The following is a 19,772-nucleotide window of genomic DNA, read 5'->3' as shown; positions in this document are numbered from 1 at the left end:
TTTCTTTACTTCAGAAAACATATTGGCTTAAAGCTAAATTTCGTGTTGTCACCACAGGTATTAGTGCATGCAACTGCATTGTTATAGTAAGAGATTCAGAAAATTTTATATCAGTGTCACACATCAGTGCCTATTATTTCTTAGGCTAAGAAATAATTTTTCACTGTAAACAGTATGACGTTATGACTTTGCTAACAGTATATGGCTGCTGAATAATAATTGAGTGGACATTCACTAAGCACGTATTATACACTGAAAGTTTTCTGCGAATTTCACATGTATTATTTTACTCAAACCTTAGAACAGTGCTATGAGATAGGTGGGTACTATTTTATTGCAGGGGGAAAGCTGAGGTCAAGTGAGTAAATAACCTCCAGAGATTCACAGCTGGTAGGTGCTTGAGCCTGGATGAAAGCTTGTGCCAGAGTTCACACCCCTTACCACAGTCCTCTGCTTAGGAAATGTGTTGGTGAGGGGGGAAAGATAACTAAGAGTAAATCGGGGAAAAGGTAAGCAGAGAACATTGTTGCCTACGGCTAAACTTCCAGGACAGAAGCAGTTTCCAAGGAGATAGGAATCTGAGCCACAAAAATCAGTAAATATGGGAAGGAAAAGGGGTTTCTAATGAAAGACTAGAATCTGATGTGATGGCTGCGTGGAGGATTTGGAGATGGCAAAACAAGAGTTTATGAGCATGAAAAGATAAGTTTGTGAAAAACAAAATAACCCCAAACAACTTGGTGAAAGAAGAAGCATCTGCTTTTTCTGAATAGATGGACAAGTAAAACTGGGGAACTTTAGGGTCATATTCCTTGACTGTTTTCGCTGTCAATATCTGCTCTGAACGTCAACATTCCCTCCTGGAGGCTAGTGTCTGGGGTTTTTTGGGTTTGTTTTTAATATGACAGCATTCAACTGCTGGGCATTTGGCTACACTAGTTTTCTATAATCTGAAAGAGACGCTTATTTGTGTTTAGGAATTGTCTACCCCTGAAAAATATTCTTTCCATGAGTGCTTAGTACATATGTTTTAAGTGTAAGTACCATGAGATACAGCATGCTCTCAAGTAACAGAGCTCATTCTTTACAGTGTGTGTTGTACATGTTTAAATTTGAACAAGGATGTCTTTTCATGAGCATTATTTTTGCCATATTGTTGCAAGCTTATCCTTTCCTCCCAAAACATCCAACTCTGCGAAGTAACTGTTAAGAATTGTGGAGCACTTATTAAAATTCATATGTATGTAGTTTTATCATCATGATAGAGCTATAACTTAATTTTAACTAATGTATTTTTTATCTCTTTCCCATCTATCACTCTATTTCATTATCTTTTCTGATTTTCTCAATCCTGAGAAAAGGATCGTGTACTGTGTGAAACTATGCAAATGCCTAATAGAGTTCATGTAAAAATGCCAGAGGATTTTTTGAATTTCTATTTTGTCGTTAAGACATGAATCAGCAAACTGATTTACAGAGCAAAGGGTCAAAACTATAAAGAAAAGAGCTAGAAATAAAGTGCTAGAATTGAAGATGATAAAAACTTACAATGTATAGAACTTCAACAAACTTGTTACCAAAATTTTTGTTAGTTTTATCAGGACTTTAAAAAATATTTTCTAAAGCCTTGTGTAAAATTATGAAGTCTTATTCCAAGTTATTTATTCCTGAGGATTCTATATTTTGTCTTTGAAAACAAAGATATTTTTGAAAAGTGGACCTTTGGACCTCCACTTAGTGGTGGGGCTGAGGTGTGAAACTTAGGAGGGCTATGTTAACTCTATTTGCCACTTAGGCTTTGCCCTTTCTCTGATGGAAAGGAAATGGTTCAGGCATACCTTATACACCCAGGAGATGATGTGTTTGACCTCTTCAATGTGTAAATCCAGTTTGGAACCTTGCATACTGTATAAAACCAAGTTTGAAATAGAGGTTCCTAGTAAACCTTTTCCTGCATGGAATGCCAATTAAGTGCGTTTAATCAATAGTTGGGTATTAATGTGACAATAGTACTATCACTGTAGACCATGGCAGGCCTTACTGTCTACCATTGAAGGATTAGGCAGGAATTGACCAGATTCTGATCGTGTCTACTTTGGGAAAGAATAGTGCCCACATATACCCACATATACCTTATAGAAAGAATGGCCAAACCTTTAGCATTGTTATGACTGCTAGAAGAACATAATGACCAGCTCAGCTTACACTCAGAATGTGTTCCCAACAGAGAAAGAGATAAACTTGGTAGAAACAGAAAAATATAATGAAATAGAATTCTTCTGTTGGCGCAGCATATATATTTGTACATTCTTCTGTATTTAGCTCAGTGGTTAGAGAACACTGCCTGGAACGGCTGCAGTACACAAATGGCTTCAATTTGAGCTTGTACAGTTCATCCAGTTGGTCCCTGGGACAAGGTTTCCTGCCCTGGAGGTGGCTTGGCTCAGTCTTTAAAACACACACTAATGAATTTCAGACGGGACAGAAAAAGTCTGCTCCATATTGGATAATCATGTGAACTGGGAATTGTTTCCCATGGATGTCGTAAATAGCTACGTGACGTCACTCTGGATAGCGGGCTCTTCTGCTGTTTCCAACCACAGATGACTGACTGCTCAGGGCACTCAGTGCTTTTGCCTCCTTCTAAAACTGATTTGACAGATTTCTTCACTTTTGTGAAGGGAACATGGTGGGAGGGAAGAGGGTAGAGACCATCTGAGTGCAACTGGATGTGTTGAAGGACACTCAAAAAACCATCTGAAGACAACCTGAAAAGATTAATTTGGGCTGAGTATGTTTGCTTTTTCCTCTTGGTGGTTTGAAATAAGAAAATTCAAAAGAAATGTTTCATACCTTTCTATGTTGCTATATCTAGCAATCATTTAGGGAATTTATCTCGCCTGATGCACCCACCCAAAAAGGAAGTGAGGTGGTTGAATATAGAAACTTGTTTTATGTATCACTAGATGGGGAAAAACATAAGCTAATGAAGTCACATGTGCCCCTTAATCTGAGTGGTCACTGTGATCCCCACCCTAGCATGCACACCTTTGGCAGTGCTTTAAAAGACTTGATTCCGACCAGCCTAGAAGACAGCGGATATGTAACTTTGCAGATATTTTGCCTCTGTTCAGAGTGAGTCATAATTTGTGTTGGGTCAGTAGAGGGGGTAGGAGAATTTCTACTGTGGTGTGTGATGCTGTGTTTGTCCCACTTATGCCATTTATCACTTGTGAAGCTCTTCATGCTTCCTGTATGGATCTCAGTTGCCTCCTTCCTAATTTAAGTAGGGTGGATCAGATGATCTAAGACCTTTTCTAGCTTTCACCATCTGATGCTCAGTTTCTTTTGCACATGAGGTTGTGGCATCAATTGCACTGGTCAACTAGAGACAGTTTGGGTTGTCCATCTGATAAACTCTTCTAGCAGAGAAACGTGAATGAATAGCAACACTCTGATCCTTGAGAGAGTTTATGTTGGGAGTGCTGGCATGATCTGTGGAAAATCTTGGGAGATGAAGCACTAGGCAGGGGTTGTCAGCTGACAGTGTCCCATAAGTGCTCACTGGGGATGGAGATCCAGAGAGGCAGCAGGGATGATCCGGCACAGTCTGGCACAGACGGTCTGAGATTCCTTCACATTCCTGATCGTCCTCTAACCCAAATGCTCCAGCCTTACAGCCTTTGGTGAATTACCTTGTAGTTATAAAACTTTTCTTTGGTTATTCTTTAAATGAAGATAGTACGTTTCAGGGTTAAGAGCGTAAAGATAATGAAATTGTCTAGCAAATAGGCAGAACTTGAAAAATCAGTAGCTAAAAACAACAATTTGTAAAAGCCCCAAATAAAATAACCTTATCTGAACGCCAAGGGGAGGGGGAAAAACTTGGTATTTGGTAGTAACGTTTTACAGAATTGCTTTGGGATACACAGTCTTTTCATCCCTACAAAAATGCAGAATACTGCTGAGTTCCCAGGGACAGGATACCTGGAAACACTGCAGATTTGAATCTTCTGGTACCAAACTGTTGTGTCCCTTTTACAACATGCTACCAGCATACCAATACACTTGGTTGATACCTTTTGAGTTAAGGTTAAGCCTCTGATGGTTCTAGGAAAGGAAATAAATCATCAGAAATGATTATAGTACCTATTTAGGGTTGCCGGCGAGGGGGTGGGGGGATTCCTCATGCCCTTTTTAATATGACTATATCTTTACTGAGTGCCACTTAAGAAAAAGCCTGTTTTTTCCCTTAAGTGATGGTAGCTTCTCAGTTTGTGGGATCTTAATTCCGAAACAGCTCTGGGGGATAGCTGGAAGATTTAAATATCTCTGGGATGACACTGTCCAGTTTTGAAATAATTTTATAAATGGGTTTCTTCCAGGAAGGATCTGAGTCTTTCCCTGCGGAGACTGCTCTGAAGAACTCCTGTAATGTCAAGCTGGCAATTTCCAAGAAGCAATCAGGGACCTGCATACCCAAAGAGACCCACAAGAAAGAAAAGACGTGAGGCTGTGGAGCTCATGTGCTATGGAGACCTCACTGCCTGCGGCTGCCTGTTCCTTGGGTGGTGGGCCGATAAGAGCATCCCTGCTCTACTGGCCCCTGCTTTTTGCAGTCCTGGGAGCCTCTGCTCCCTCATCAAACAAAAATTTTACAATGTACCAATGGAGAGAATGGAGAAATGTTATGGACACTCCCTTTGTAGGAGGAGCTGATTCTCTAATGGGTGATGTTTTTAGTAAGTGGGAAACTGACTGATGGAAACTAAATCTGTGACTCAAAAAAGGTTTTAATATTCTTTTTCTCAGTGCCTGATAAGAAAGGAAGGAGTGCCCCTAAGCTTACTATTGCTGTGCCTCATCCCAATATGTTTTGGGGCTGGAGCCAAAGCCACTTGGAATCATCCCTGCTTCTTAAGCCAGCCATGGGGTTGACAGGGACTCAGAAATATGTTCCAGGACTTCATCCAGAATGGCACCTTGTGGTAGGACATCCCACAGATCCTTGGGACCTGGCCTGACCCAGGGCATGCCACCATTGTGCCCAATGACCACCTCCTGTGGAAAAATGCTCCTCCCATGAGCCTCAGAAAAGACACATGGTCCATTTTACCCTCAGGTAAACATTCCAAACATTCTGATGGAGCATCTGACCAGTGGATGCCAGCGGTTCTTCCCTTTCTTGGAGGTATGAATAAGCTCCTCTTTATGATCACAGTCAAGTGATAAAGCCGAGAAAAGTATATCGATGACCAGACAGACCGGGCACCTATAGAACTAGATGCCAGCTCAAAAAAGCTGACCACCATACATGAGGAAATGTGTGTTCTCACCAATGACACCTAGGCACTTGCTAACCCATCACTGATGCTTTACCTCTAAGGTGCCACCAGTGTGCCTTCCATAGAGATCCCCATGGATGGGAACACTTGAGTATTGTTTACTCATTATTTCCAGAAAGGATCTGAAGTGACTCACCATGGAAGGCCCAAAAAGCTGTTCCGGTATGAATAAAGAACCAAGTGATAAAATGAACACAGAATGTAGACCAGGTGCTACAGCAGAGCCTAGCATTTATTCCCAGGCCTCCTAGTGCAAAAGCAAAAAGGTTACCAAGTGATGTAACTTGAACGCTAAAGAGCATTAAGTCTGAAATGGCGTAGTACCTGCAGACTTCTGCTTAAGTTTCAGAATGAAGACTGGTGGGTATTCTGTTTGCAGCATGCAGATACCCATTGCCTAAGAGAAGAGCTTGAGACTATGGCTCTCGATGATGTAAGGACACAGAAGGGCAACTTTTCTAACACTCCAATCAGAAAGGGAAGGTACTCAGGGGACCAAGTTCATGTTCTTACCTCAAAGTCATTCCCCTTGTTATAATGCATATTGAGAGCTCGAAAAAGTTCTGAGTCGCGCAGAACCACCAGCGTTTTGGGATTTGTGACACCATCTGAAATTGCTTGCCGGGCAAATTTCTCCATCTGGATATAATAAAACTCACGAAAGTTGCTGAACCACTTGATCATCTGGGAGGTTATGCATCGATTGAACTGTACAAACAATGAGGTCCATCAAGTCAGACGTTTGTCATAAGGTGCTCAGAGACAGAACTATCAGCTCTCTGGTTCAACAAAGAGGTTAATAAGAATGCTTCCACCAACCTTTAAAAGAAGCCACAGCTAAAATACGCAGAAAAATCTGAATAGCTACAATACCCTGTAGAAAATAATGTTATACTAGGTTTAAAAAGATTTTTCACCCATGAAAACCTTTCCACGGTGTGTATAAGTGTGACTTTATAACGGGCTAAGGGTCAAGTCCGACTGCAGCAAGCAGGTGGATTGCATGGCAGCCCCAAGCAAGTAAAGGGCCAAGGGAAGATGTGGATGAAGATGTAGATTAGGGAGTAACTTGGAATTGCAAAATGAATGGAAGTCAGAGCTTGGTGCAGGGATCAACCAAACAACAGCATGAGGGAAAGATCTGACAAAAAAGCAAAGAAATGATAAAGATACAAAGTATTCAGAGCCCTACTCAACACCCAGAGACTTCACAGGAACACCCTGGTCTGGTTCTAACTATCAGAACTTGATTTTCCCCATTGGGCTTGATCTCTTTTCACTTTCACTCAATTTTGAAACATAGCAGTTTGAATGTAAATTTGGCACCAACTATTTATATTCTTTCTTTTTTCATAGTGTCCCCAGCAAAGACAGAGCCAGAGATGCCATTTATGAAGTTTTCTCTCTTCCCCTTCCATCCTTTCCCTCATGTTTCTGGGTTTATCTATAGCTCAAAAACTTAAAAATTCAGATACCCAACCCTCCTAGCCCAAAGTTATTCATGACTATTTGGGCAGAGGCCTAGCCCGGAACTGGACATTGTACGGATTCCATCCACAGCTTGAATGGGGACATGGGGTGCACAGATGATGTCTCAGTGGGTAAAACCCACTGTCACTTGGGAGTTTTGTAGAAGCTGAAATTGAGTTGACTGACTTTACCTGAACATCAGGGAAATAGGCCTTCAGGAGATTGGAGCTGGGGTAGCGTGTGAAGAAAAACATTAGTTTGGCTTTCTTCAAGTGACCAGGATTTAGGGCCTCCTGAATTTATCCTGGAGTCAAGGAAAATGCATACCAGTTTCTCAAATTTATCAGATTATCCAAGTAGTGAATTTCCCTGTTCTTTATGGTTTCTCTGTATATTTCTGCTGGTTGAATGGTGTATGTGCTTCATTGTTTTCTGTCTCTTGCAAGTCTGATAAGTCTTTTCTTTGCAGATGGTGAACACCATACATGTTCTGTAAAGTCATAATTTACAAAAGCATTTTGATGTGCAAAAATTGTATGACATACATATTAAGTAATCTATTGTGGTTATCTGAATAGGAAGGGAAGAGAGAAACTTTTTTAGAAACCCAAGTAGAGATTTACTTCCCCTCTCTGCTTCAGTTTCCTCGTCTGTGAAATGAGAGTTGACTAAATGGTCTCCACTCTGGCTCTCAAGATTGCCTTCGCCGTGTTTAAGCCAACTGTCTGGAGTCGACTGAATGCGCCAGACTCTGCTTTGGCTCCAGCAGCTGCTTGGACTGCAGGCTGCATCTGTGCTCCATCTGCCTGGCAGAACTCTCTCTCATCCTTCCTGCCTCAGCTCAGACACTCCCTCCTCTGTGAAACTTTTCCTTAAGAACTAGGCCTCCCTAACCCTGGGCTACCAGAGCTCTTTGTACAAATCGCTGTTATAGCTGTGACTTTACTGTAATTTTTACTGCATGTTCGTCTCCTCGTTTATACTGTGAGCTCCTTGAAGGCAAGGACCTTCTTTATCTTTTTGCCTTTTACCCCACATGCCTAACCCAGTGCTAAGAACATACTAGATGCTCAATAAATGTTTGTTGGATAAAGGAATGAGTGATGGTCAGCCTTAATCCATATACAAATGAGGAAAGTATATTTCAACCCATACCTTATTGTTTAATAAGGTTACTTGCCCTTTAATCAGAGCAGGGCCCTGTGGTGTGGCTGCCTAGCACCAGGGTTGGAGGGAAGTAGATTCCTATGCATGAACACTGTATAACAGTGTTCCCAGGGATACCCCAGGGGCTGGTCTGAGACCTTTAGGATAATTAAGCTCTGACTGCTCACTTCACGGGGCAGGGCCATGCACACAGGAGGTGCCTGAAATATCAGCATGCTCCTCCCAAGAGAAGTACAAGAGAGACTCTGGGACCAAGTTCTTGCAGTCCTTCTGCCCTGACTTAAATGGGGTTTCTTAATTAGTGGTCTCTTATCAAAGGTCCAGACAGGTAGTCTTTCTCATACAGAAAGTCTATCTATCCTGTATCTGTACATCTCCAAGAAGCTTCCCTACTGCCTGAAGAAGCCGTGGTGGCGGGTGAGGTGTTCTTAGTGTGGGGTTTGTAATTGATCACTCACTGCCCAACCACCTAACTCCCAAGCTTTGGGCTGATTGCCAACATCTGTGACCAGCAGGTGGCGCTCACAGCATTTAGGACACAACTGGCCCTGGTGTGGCAGTGAGCTGGTACCACCCTCTCCTGCTGACCTTACTACAGCTCGCTGGCAGAGGACACAACTGTTCACACCTAGATAGGAGACTCCACTGACACACTGAACTCTGGAAACAATGCTGCCCTTGAGAAGTAGAAGTGTGGTCTCTGCACCCCCCCAAAAACAACACCCAAAGGATGTTCTCAGGAACTTTGGTCGTGCAAGATGCTTGTTGATGAGGGTTATTTATGGTCATGAGTTTAGAGCTTCACATCGGGCTTCAGCATATTGAGAAGTCCTGCAGTAAAGCAACTACCCCAGTATTTATCCAAGCTACTTTCCTTCTGATGCAGTGACTGAGGGAGGATTATGCTGTGAAACACTGTTTAAAAGCATGAGGTCTGCCTAAGGGTTGCAAAGGTGCTGCAGTCAGATCCAGATCCCTGCAGACCAGCCTGAGGTGTTCCACCTTCCCCATGGGGCCTTCTCCCCGCACATGCTCAGCCCCCATGCTCTAGTCCTCTCAGCTGCAGCTTAGAAGCTGCTCCTTAAACTGAAAGCTTCTGACCCCTTCTGCTACCTTTCAAGTGTGGTCTCTGTGGAAAACTTCCCCATCTCAGAAACCCCAGAAGTTTCTGGTCCCTCATATCTTTCTCATAAATTAATAGACAGCTCAGGCTTTTTACCAGTAGAGCCAAGAGGATGGGGGAGCCTGTTCTTAGCTAATGCCCTTGACCCTCTGCCTGGGTATATGGGCAACTGACAACCAAATTATGGGGTTCTTCCTTCCCTGGGGGACTTGCTTACTTTGGAAGCCCATCTGTGTTTAAAAACAAGCAGATCAAGTTGTTTCAGACCTAATGGAATAGTCAGTAGTGGGAGAATCTGATGTGTTACAGAAGAACTGTCACATCCTTAAATCCCAGAATGTGGTTACTACTTTCTCAGGAGCCTAACAACTGAGCCCCAGGGAAGGAAGGCCCAGAAGCAAGATGAAGACCATCAGGAAAACAGCGATTCCTTGTGCCCACTCCCCACCCCCATCTTCCAGAGTCCCTGTTTCTCTGGGCTGTGACTCTGAGAACTGCAATGACGTAAAGGATATGTGGACTGAAGAGAAAGGCAGTGCGTCGGCGACCCCCTGGCGGCCGCCCTGTTCTATCTTCACCGAGGGAAGAAGGGACCGTCTCTCCACACGGGTGCAAGTGAAGGGCAAGGGACACTGCTGCTGGCTCAAAACCGAGGGCCGCAGCTTGACAGCTCCCCGAGGTGGAAGGGCCGACTCTGAGCAGGGGTGACCTTGGGAAGGTGAGTCCCTGGGAAGACTGCTGTTCCAGTGGCGGTTGGGTCCATGACTCAGGAGCTGGCTAAGCATCTGATTTTCCTGGGTGTGGGAAGGCATAGTCAAGGGACAGTTTGCTGGGGGGCCCTGATAGGGTTTGGGGATCATCCTTGGAGAGATAGGATACCTAGGAGACTCCAGAGAAGTGGCCAGTGATAAGTTTCCCAGTGGACCCCCAGCCTGTGACTGGGCCCTCCTGGGAAGTGGATCTTGGCAGGCATCTCCCTCAGGAGGTGAGGGCTCACGTCTACCCTCTGAATCCAGCCCCTGGAAGCTTCTGCCCAGGTGAGTCAGGTGGCCTGGCGGATCCAGTAGTACCTTTTGTAATACCGAGTCCACTGCCTGGCACACTGCCCCAGTCAGCTCTTTGCTCAGAATGTCCAGCAAAGCCCGTGCTCCAGAAGGGAGGAAACTGGGTTCCTCAGACTGGGGTTCCACCTCAGATACTATGTGTTCCCCTGCCCTGGGGAAGATCCCCCTGGAGCCCTGATGGTCATCACTGTCCACGGCCCAGGGCCTAGACCCATAGCCGTGCCTTTGCTTTATGTTCCGTGGGCGCTTCCCCTTCTCAGGCTCTCCCAGGCCTTGAGCTGTGTCCCTGGGCTCAGCAGCCTGCAGGATGTGCTCTTGCAGATGTCTTAGTTGTTGCTTTAGGAGATGAAGTTGTTCTCTCACCCGAGGGCTCCCCTTCCTGCTGCTCTGGTCCCCAGCAGGAACTGGCTGCAGGTGGCCTTGCTGCATGGGAAGCCTCTGCTTCCTCTTCCGCTCCCGGGCCTTCTCCGGGCCGCAGGGCCTGTCCCTGGTTTGGGCATCGCCTGGCACCAGAAGGTTAGGGGAGAGACACATGCCTCGGATGATGGTCTCCACTCTGGCCCTCTTTGCCTGGGTGTGCTCATTCCAGAAACAGTCTGGGTCAGTGAGGCTTGAGCTGGGGACCTGGTTCCAGGGAAAGGGGGAGTCTTGGGGGGATGGACTTCTCCCACCCTCCATGCAGGGTTCTGCCAGATAGGAACAGGCTTGGGGTGGAGGAGAAAGCAAGGCAGAGTTTGGGTCCATCGCCTGGCTCCTGGGCCACTTGCTCAGAGGTTGTGGGGTTAATGGAGCTCGGTGGGGCAATTCCTCCTAATGTCCTCCGCTGGAGGTGCACCAGAGCCAGCAGGGGGATCCTCTTCTGCCCTTAAGGGAGTGAAAGCAGCTGCATCTGCAGAGGAAAGATGCAGACTCTGGAATGTCAGGGCTTATGAACCCCTCGGGCAGACCCTGAAATCAGAGACAGAAGGAAGCATATGACTTCGAGCTATGCAAACTTGAATGTGCATAAAAATCACCCGGGGATCTTGTAAAAATGCAGATTCTGGATTCAGCAGGTCTGGGTGAGGGGCAGAGCATCTCACAGCCCCTAGTGCTTTGCTGCTGGGTGGAGACCACACTTGAAGGAGGTTCCCAAGAGTGAGCCTCCAGAAAGAAAGTCCTCCTGCCAGGGCTATCCCATAATGGCAGCTAACTGCATAATTGTCAAGAACTTCACCTCCGTGATCTCACTAATTCTCAAAACAGTTCTCTGAGAGTTGTTGCTCCTGTTTCACTGATAAGGAAATGGGCTCAGAAGAAGCCACCACCCTCAGGTCATACAGCTGGAGTCAAACTCGATCTGTCTGGAATCAAAACAAGATTTGTCTGATTAAGAGTACCTTTCTTAGTGCCGCCTGCCAAGGAATCACCCCGGGCAATTGTTAAAAAGAGCAAATTTAATGGGTGTTGCCAGACTTGCTAAATCAGAATCCCTCAGTGCTGGGGCAGGTGCTGCATTTGAAAATATTTTGGGAACCTTTGCTGTTCGATCATGATGCTGTTCTGCTCCTGGAAGAATCAGATAATACATTCATCTTTCAACATTTATCAACTTGTTTATTCACTTACTGGAGACTGGGCCTTCCTCTGGTACCTGGAGAATCAGTGGTGAGTGAGCCCTCTGTTGTGGCGCTTCCTGGCAAGGGAAGAAAAAATAAACAAATATATTTTTAAGTTGTGATAATTGCTATGAAGAAAAAGCACAATAAGGGGTTGGAAGTTGGGAGGAGGATATTGAGAAGAGGGAGTTATTTTAGGAAAAGCTGCCTACAGCTGTTTTATTCCTACAAAATATCAAAGAACATTGAGCTTAAGTATCCAGCCTTCAGATAGCAGGTGGAAGGCATTTTATGAAACATCTGTACATGTGACTTCATTGCATCTCACGTCAATCTACAGAGTTGGTAGGATGCTGCCATTTTATGAACAAGGAAATTGAGGCTCAGTGAGGCAGAGAATAATGAAAATTCCAAATCTTCTAACCCCAATAATGAAAAGACCTGCATAAGACCACCTGCTAAGTTGATTCATCCTTTTCTGGAAGAGTTAAATTAAGTTTTTTTCCTCTACAAATTCTCACTCTCTCTTGTTTCTTTTGCACAAATGCCACCTGGAAAGCTTGCTGTCTCTTTCTACTGGAATCCTGAAGCTTACTCAGGATTCTCTGTTTCGGGCATATCTCAGCTCATCTGCAGTGGTGGGTCTAGTCTATACACTTGATCATGTCCTCTTCCTGGAGCTGCTGGGCAAAGGCAGAGCCCCCAAGCTAGCCCACTGAGAGCAATGGCGTTATCATGCCAGTACCAGGGCAGGGCCTGAGGGGCAGTGGCAGCTCTAGTGGCATTATGGGGTAAATGCCACTGAAAGAAGGCTAGGTTCTTGGGTCAGAATAATGAGAAGATTCTTGCTTTGAGTAAGACATTTGTCAATTACTAAAAAGAAAATAGATGACTTGCCAAGTTCACATAGAATAATTTGTTAATGCCAAGTCTATAGCAACAATTTGGATGGTTTACCACTTGGAAAGAGAAACGAATTTATTTATTTTTCATTAATTTATTTATTTATACAAGCACTGGGTACAGTCAGAAGCGCGGGAGGGTGGGAGAATTCACCAGAGCCTGAGCGGGGAACAGAACAGGCAGACTGACGAAACACACTGCTAAGGGGAGCAGTCAGCGGGCAAGGCAGGAGAGGTCTGCGCGCCATGTGGGACCCTTGTCGGCGGCCGGGGATAGAACCAGTGCTGTAGAGGCTGCGGGCAGCTTCGCAGCCTAGCGCTCAACTGCTGCGCCACCAGGGGAGGCCCAAGAAACAAATTTATTTTAAATCAGATCATATCATCTGATAAGCATAACTGAACCATTAAGCACACATTAGTTATTTTGTAACTAATAATGATCTCTAAACTGGAAGAAACGATATTTTAGCCAAGAGTCTGTATAACAATAATAGACAGACCATATATATTTTCAGTTAAGTAGCTTCCAAAAAAGATTGATGTTGGTTATTCTGTCTAGTGAACCTGTCTGCTCTAACTCAACATTTTTATTTTTTATTTTATTTTTTAATTTTATTTATTTATTTATTTATTTATTTTGTTTGTTTGTTTTTTGTTTACACATGCACTGGGTACAGTCAGAAGCGCGGGAGGGTGAGAGAATTCACCAGAGCCAGAGCGGGGAGTAGAACAGGCAGAGTGACGAAGTACACTGTTGAGGGGAGCAGCGGGCGGCAGGAGAGGTCTGCGCGCCATGTGGGACCCTCCTCCGGTGGCTGGGGCGCAGCCGGGGATCGAACCGGGGCCGCAGAGGCCGCGGGCAGCTTCGCAACCCAGCGCTCAACCGCTGCGCCACCGGGGAGGCCCCTATTTTTTATTTTTTTAAAATATCCAATTTCATATTTTTAAAATTTTTTGTTTAAATATTTTATTTTATATAATTCTTACATTATTTTTCATCTTTGCACAATGTATGCATTTTCATTTTGGTTATATTCCCCATACAATTGCACTCCCCCCTTAGCCCCCCCTTATTTTGACTCTAGTCCTTCCTTTCCCCGCCCCTCCCCCCCCCCCCCCCGTAGTGTGTCTCTGGTTTATAGTTACTTGTTGATTTTGATTTTCACTTTGTATTGATTAGTCTTTTTCCTGTTCTCTTATTTAGGTTTTCTAAATTCCTGCTATGAGTGAGACCATCTGGTATTTTTCTTTTTCTTTCTGACTTATTTCGCTGAGCATGATCCCTTCTAGCTCTGTCCAAAACTCAACATTTTTAAACCCAAACTCTGCAATTAGCCAATGTGCTTCACCACGCAGACTATCTTACTGTTCAAGCCAGAAGCTAGAGGGAGAGAGTTTCTTTGACACCTGTCAACTCAGCATTGATTTGGTTACTATGGCTGGTAAATTTATGGCAAAGATGCCTCTGCACTATCTTCTGCTATGCCTTTCCCATTACACTTTCCCTGATTCAGGGCCTCATCATTTTTCACCTGGAAATCCCAATACCTCCTCACTGGCCCCCATCCTCTTGCCTCTCCTCACTTTGGTCCTTCTACATTCATTCATTCATTCAACAAACATGGGTCATTGGTAACTACATAGGAAATCCTCTGTTCATGTGGAGCTGACATTCATGCAAAGGTAGATAAATGTAATAATATACAAAGTCAGTAATGGAAGACCATTAAATAGGGCCTCGTTGGACATTGTGAAATCGTCCTTAACTCTGAAATAAATGAGGACCCCGGGAAGGTTATAAGCAACATGATCTGACTTAGTTTTAAAAGGATCATTCTTTACTGGGGGAGGGGAGGAGATACATTGAGGGGAGTAGGGACATGTATCTTAGAAACAGAAAATTAAGGGCTGTCCGTACGTAGATGGATGAGTTCACCTAGGAATGTATGTAGAGAGAAGAGAAAGACCTAGCATTAAACAACATGAGAGGGAGGGAGAGTAGGGGGCAGGGGTAGAGGGAGGGAGGGAAAACCACCATGCCAAATCTCTCTTGCGGTCGTTCAAGGTATTGTCTGTGTGTACCAGAAGGTGTAACCACTAGGGTAAGCGGTGGAGCTCAGTGTGTTTCATGAAACAGCAATCAGCAGGAATGTCTTGAGGTGAAAAAAATGGGAAATCCAGCCAGACTCCACTGTGGTTGGGTGCCCAGAGTTGTTTACACCCATCTTTTGTAGGACAATCATGGAAACTCTGCATCTGGGCTGCTAAGAAACAGGAAACCTCTGTGCTGGGCAGCTGCTCCCTGGAGCCCTTTATCTGAGTGCATCATGGAGTGCAAGGCTTTCTGTTTGAAAATTAACTAGCAGCACTTTCACATTCACGGGTAGATGTGGCAATTGTCATAATCCTTTAAATACAACTTTACCGCTCTTCTTAGATTATGAAAGTAATATAGGATCACTTTATTTGCCAAATTTAGAAACGTATTAAGAGGAAAAGAAAGACAATGTTGCCTCCCAGAAAAAAAATCACAGTTAACATTTTGGTGTTAGTCCTTGTGTCTCAAACCTTTTCTCTGTTTATAGATACACATTGACATGATCACCAGGATTAGGTAATATTTTTAACACATGGTTCTATAGCTTCCTTAACTCAGTTGAATAAATCATTCTAAGCATTCTAAGCACCTCATTTAGACTGATTTTGTCTCATTAGAGGTAAAGATTTCAGATCCCTCTCTAGCACCTATGTGAACAAACTCCACACAGAGATTTCATGTCAACAAACATCAATCTGCAGCAACATTGTGAAAGCTGATATTTCAATGTATGGATGTACCAGAATTTATTTAATAAACTCCCTCCTTACAGACAGATGTATTTCTATGCCATCACCATTATAGTCACAGGACAATATATTATGGGGGTAGGAAATTAGACCTTGGAGTCAGATCTACTAGATTTGATTCCCAAGAACTAGTCATTAGCTTTGTGACTGCTCTGTGTCTTGGTTCTCATCAATAAAATGGGAATAAACACAAACTACTGCTATCATGGGAATGTTGTGAAGAGCCAGTAAGTTAATGCGTATTTTCAGAACAGTTTCTGGCACGGGGTAAATTTCAGATAAGAGTTAGCTATTATTACTATTAGTAATATTGGGGTGAACATTTCTCTATATATCTTTGGGAACTTTTCCTATTTTTTTTTAGGATATATTTGTAGAAGTGGAAATTCTGTATCAAAGGCCAGGTATACGCTTGACTTTTATACTTGTTGGTCAACTGCCCTCCAGAAATCAGCTATACAAGAAATGTGCTTATTGGAAGTAGGGATGACAGACTGAGGGAGAACTTTCAATTTTTTACTATGTGTATGTCTGCATTAATTGAAATTTTAAAGAATGTACTTATGCTTTACTTGTATACATACTTTTAAAGAGATAATTTGTTTTCTTACCATCATACCTATAGAAGAACACACCCTCTCATCTTCATCAACACTGGGTATCATCAGTCTTTTAAATCTTTGCCAATATGATGGGTGAAAATATTCTCATTATTTGCATTTCTCTGACTCTCAGTAATATTGCTCATTTTACAGATATTTTAGGGAATTATTTATATAGTATATATGAAACTTAAACATGTTAACACTAAAGTCAATAATTCTGTCCGAAGTCAAGAAAATGACACTATGCCCACAGATTTATGTAAAAAATGATCTCTCCAGTGTTATTTATAGAATAGAGACTGGATAAATAACTCATAAAATATGGTATCATCTGCATAGTAGTATATTATGCAGTCATTTTAAAGTCCTGTTTAAGAAGAGTTTGTAGAAAACTATAAGTGGGTGAAAGAAAATTATATATTAAAAGTACAATAAAGAAGATGAGAAGTAAATACATTAAATGTTAGCAATAATTGTCTATGGGTGATGGAATGATGGGCAATTTTTTCTTTATTTTATTCTTTTGACTTTTCTGTATTTACCATCTTTTCAAGGTGTATGTTTTCACTTATATGATAAAAAAAAGATCTTTAACAATTAAAAATTTGTATTTATGGGGAAAGCAATACATATGTGGGAACAAGGATATAAAGGGAAATTATGTACATTCTGCTCAATTTTGCTGTTACTCTAAAACTGCTTTAAAAAATAAAGCCCAGGGGCCTCCCTGGTGGCGCAAGGGTTAAGGCGCAACCTATGAAGCTATCTGCAGCCTGTGCAGCATGAATTCGATTCCCGGCCAGCCAGGGAGCTACCCACATGGCGCAGCAGACCTCTCCTGTCTTGCCCGCTGCTCCCCTCAGCAGTGTGCTTTGGTCAGTCTGCCTGTTCTGCTCCCCGCTCTGCCTCTGGTGAATCCTCTCACCCCTCCCCATGCCTCTGGCCTGTACCCCAGCTCTTGTATGCATCAATAAATAAATCTTTTTTTAAAAAAAAGGTCCATTACATAAACAAGCTTGCATTTTTTTTTTTTGTCATTGACTCTTTCTTGAATGTACACTTCTGGGCTCCAAACATAGAAGCCCCCATGGGGGAGCAAATTTACCATAAATATCAGCATAAAACATAGGATTCCTGATACAACTGCAAAGGTATGTAGCATTTTATAACTAGAGAGTGTCAAATGAGGGATATAGTCATCTCAAGTAAATACTAGCTGTCAGAAAGAAGATGTGCTTTTCAGCTGAAGTGTCAGAGGCCGTGGGTATGAGCTGAAAAGACATGGCCCGCGTCTGCGGCAGTCTCAACTGCACAGTTCACCCCAACTTGGGAGCGCTTCTGTGAGTCTGGGCCCTTCCATGGGATCTCTGTCGAGATCTCCCAAAGCTCTGCCCAAGGGGACAAAGGGGAAAGGCCCAGACTCACAGAAGGGCTCCCAGGTTAAATGAGGTGAAATCAGCAGCTCCCAGCCTGTGCCTCCTTCTGTGTTGTGCCCACACTCAGGGAACAGCAAACACCCCTGACACAGTCCAGCAGGGCCTCTAGGGAATGAAGCAATGTAGGCTTGGGGAGTCCGTCAATAAAAGGCACCAGGCAAAGCCCAAGAGATGCAAAGTAACTCATCACTGTCATTGGTGCTCGATCCAGATCTATTGTTTCCTTAATATTAAGTTGCTACCAGGTTTAGGTTGGGAAAACAGTGTTTCCTTCTGCAAGATTTTGTTCATTTTCTAGACTTGGTTGGATGGCGCCTAGTTGATAAGCACCCACAATACAGTTGGAGGAAAATGCCTTATCCTGAAACAGCCTCTCCTATGCAGATGTCGCAGGACTGAAAGGTGCACTACCGGTGATTCATAATGGTGATCGCTCAGTCACACACTTATGTATGAGCACGTTTCTGTCTGACCCACGACCTCCCACCCAAGTGCTTGGCAGGCTCAGCAAATATTAGCAGCCCACAAAAGACTTGTTTAGGGTGGCAGATCTCAAGGTCATATAGATTTTTATGCTTTATTAAGTTTGTTTTCATGTGCAACCCCATCTCTATATCATTCCCGAAGATGAGGTTACTGCCCCCCAGCCCCCATGTCTTACTCATCCCTGGGGAACTGTGAGTCAGAGGTGGCCCCTTCCACCTCCGGTCCAGCCCTGAGCAGCTCTCCCAGTTGCAGTGGCTGATGATAGAAAAGGAGAGAGGAGCTCAGAGTGACGACCCAGACCGCACAGCCCTGTCCGCTGACAGACAGACAGACAGACAGACAGACAGACAACCAAGTCACAATCCTGCTGGTCTATCTACTGAACTGCTGCTGTGCCTGTGACCGTGACTGATCTCCCCGGTGTTGGATCTGGGTCAGACTTGCTAGCTCTTGTGTGACCTTACGGAATTAACTTTGCCTCTTTGTCCCCAGTATCTCCATCTGTAAAATGTGTTGCTAACGGTGGCCTCTTTTAGGGTTCTATGAGGAATATACTCCTTAAACTGCAGTTTCCTCTCCTCTCCCTCAGGACAGGATGGGGAACCCACCTGCCCCTGAAACCAAGCGACTTTAAAGCTGGAAAAGACTTAGGGTTCAGTTGGTAGAGTGGGTGATTCCCATATTTCTAGATTTCAACCACTGATTAAAACGAAAACAACAAAAAATTGGCCCAACATGAGAGTAGCTGGCATTTTATTTGCAGGTAAGGACACAAAAAATAAGTATACCAAAAAAAAAAAAAAAAAAAAAGACGACAAGCTACTATCATTTTTACTTTGTAATAGAAATGAATTTTAACCACCACATTTAAATAAAAAAGGAAAGAACATAATGTCCAAATTAGCTTTGTGAGAAGCTCTATATCTTGTATTTTCTGAAAACATCACAGACCAGCATTAGGCCCTTTGATCTTCATGCCAGACCCTCCTTGATTTATGGCTGAGGCAACAGGAGCCCAGAAAGGTGAAGTGATAGGCCCAAGGTCACCCAGTAGTCGCAGAGCCGCACTGCTATCTAGGAACACATCCCTGACAGGAAAGGTGCTTTCAGGGGCTGAGACAAGAGTGCTGGGCTGGGGCTTAGGTGGCCTGGCCTCACCTCCCAGCCATTCCCCCTCATCACACTCTCAGCTTTTTCTGCTTTTCTAAAGTGGGCTGATCACCCATCCCCTCACTCAAGACTGGTGTGAGAAGCTAATGAAAGAAGAGTCTCAAGTTGCCCTGAAGAAGCAGGCTGGGGATTGAGGAGTGAGGTAATAGGAGGGAATATCTCCAAGTCTGTGATTTACTTGAAAGTATTTCAGAAAACAAAAATTAGGTGAAGCAAACATGGCAATACATCAACAATTGTTAAATCTAGGTGGTGGGGAGTGCGCTAGTCTTTACCTTTTTACATACTTGAAAATTTCCACAATAAACATTCCAGCATAAAAATAAACAAACAAGCGCTCTGGCAAGGGAAATGATGGAAGAGGGCTACTCACCGAGCCAGGGACGCCCTCTGGGAGGTGGGAGTCCGGGCTCTGCGTCCAGGTGGGGCCGCCACCCCAGGAGAAGGAGCAGCCTTGGGCAGACAGAACCAAGGTCAGGAAGTGATTTTGGTTTTCTTGCTTCCTCTTCAGGAGCTCTGATGCTGGTGGCTGGATGAGGGACGTCTCCCACCCCTTCTC

The 19,772-nt window shown here is 43.9% G+C and overlaps 1 protein-coding gene across 2 annotated transcripts; it reads right to left on the bottom strand.

The window, feature by feature from the left end:
• Window positions 1-1,594: 1,594 nt before the first annotated feature.
• On the bottom strand, window positions 1,595-19,772 carry PROX2 (prospero homeobox 2). Of its 2 annotated transcripts, XM_037503852.2 has the most exons (6): window positions 19,587-19,772; window positions 11,778-11,844; window positions 9,621-11,117; window positions 7,007-7,114; window positions 5,859-6,053; window positions 1,595-4,471 (listed from the first exon to the last, which is right to left on the bottom strand). In XM_037503852.2, the coding sequence occupies exons 3-6, from the start codon at window positions 10,911-10,913 to the stop codon at window positions 4,286-4,288; spliced, it is 1,782 nt and encodes a 593-aa protein (XP_037359749.1). In that variant the 5' UTR covers window positions 10,914-11,117; window positions 11,778-11,844; window positions 19,587-19,772; the 3' UTR covers window positions 1,595-4,285. The 2 variants fall into 2 exon arrangements, with proteins under 2 accessions (XP_037359749.1, XP_054548079.1); XM_054692104.1 differs by lacking the exons at window positions 1,595-4,471; window positions 5,859-6,053; window positions 7,007-7,114 and having other exon boundaries at window positions 8,345-11,058.

The sequence above is a fragment of the Talpa occidentalis genome, unplaced genomic scaffold (genome assembly GCF_014898055.3).
Source record: "Talpa occidentalis isolate TD23 unplaced genomic scaffold, MPIMG_talOcc4v2.1 talOcc4.11, whole genome shotgun sequence".
NCBI classification, from domain to species: domain Eukaryota; kingdom Metazoa; phylum Chordata; class Mammalia; order Eulipotyphla; family Talpidae; genus Talpa; species Talpa occidentalis.
Note: the sequence above shows the minus strand (reverse complement) of the source record. Positions and strands in the feature narration are given on the sequence as shown.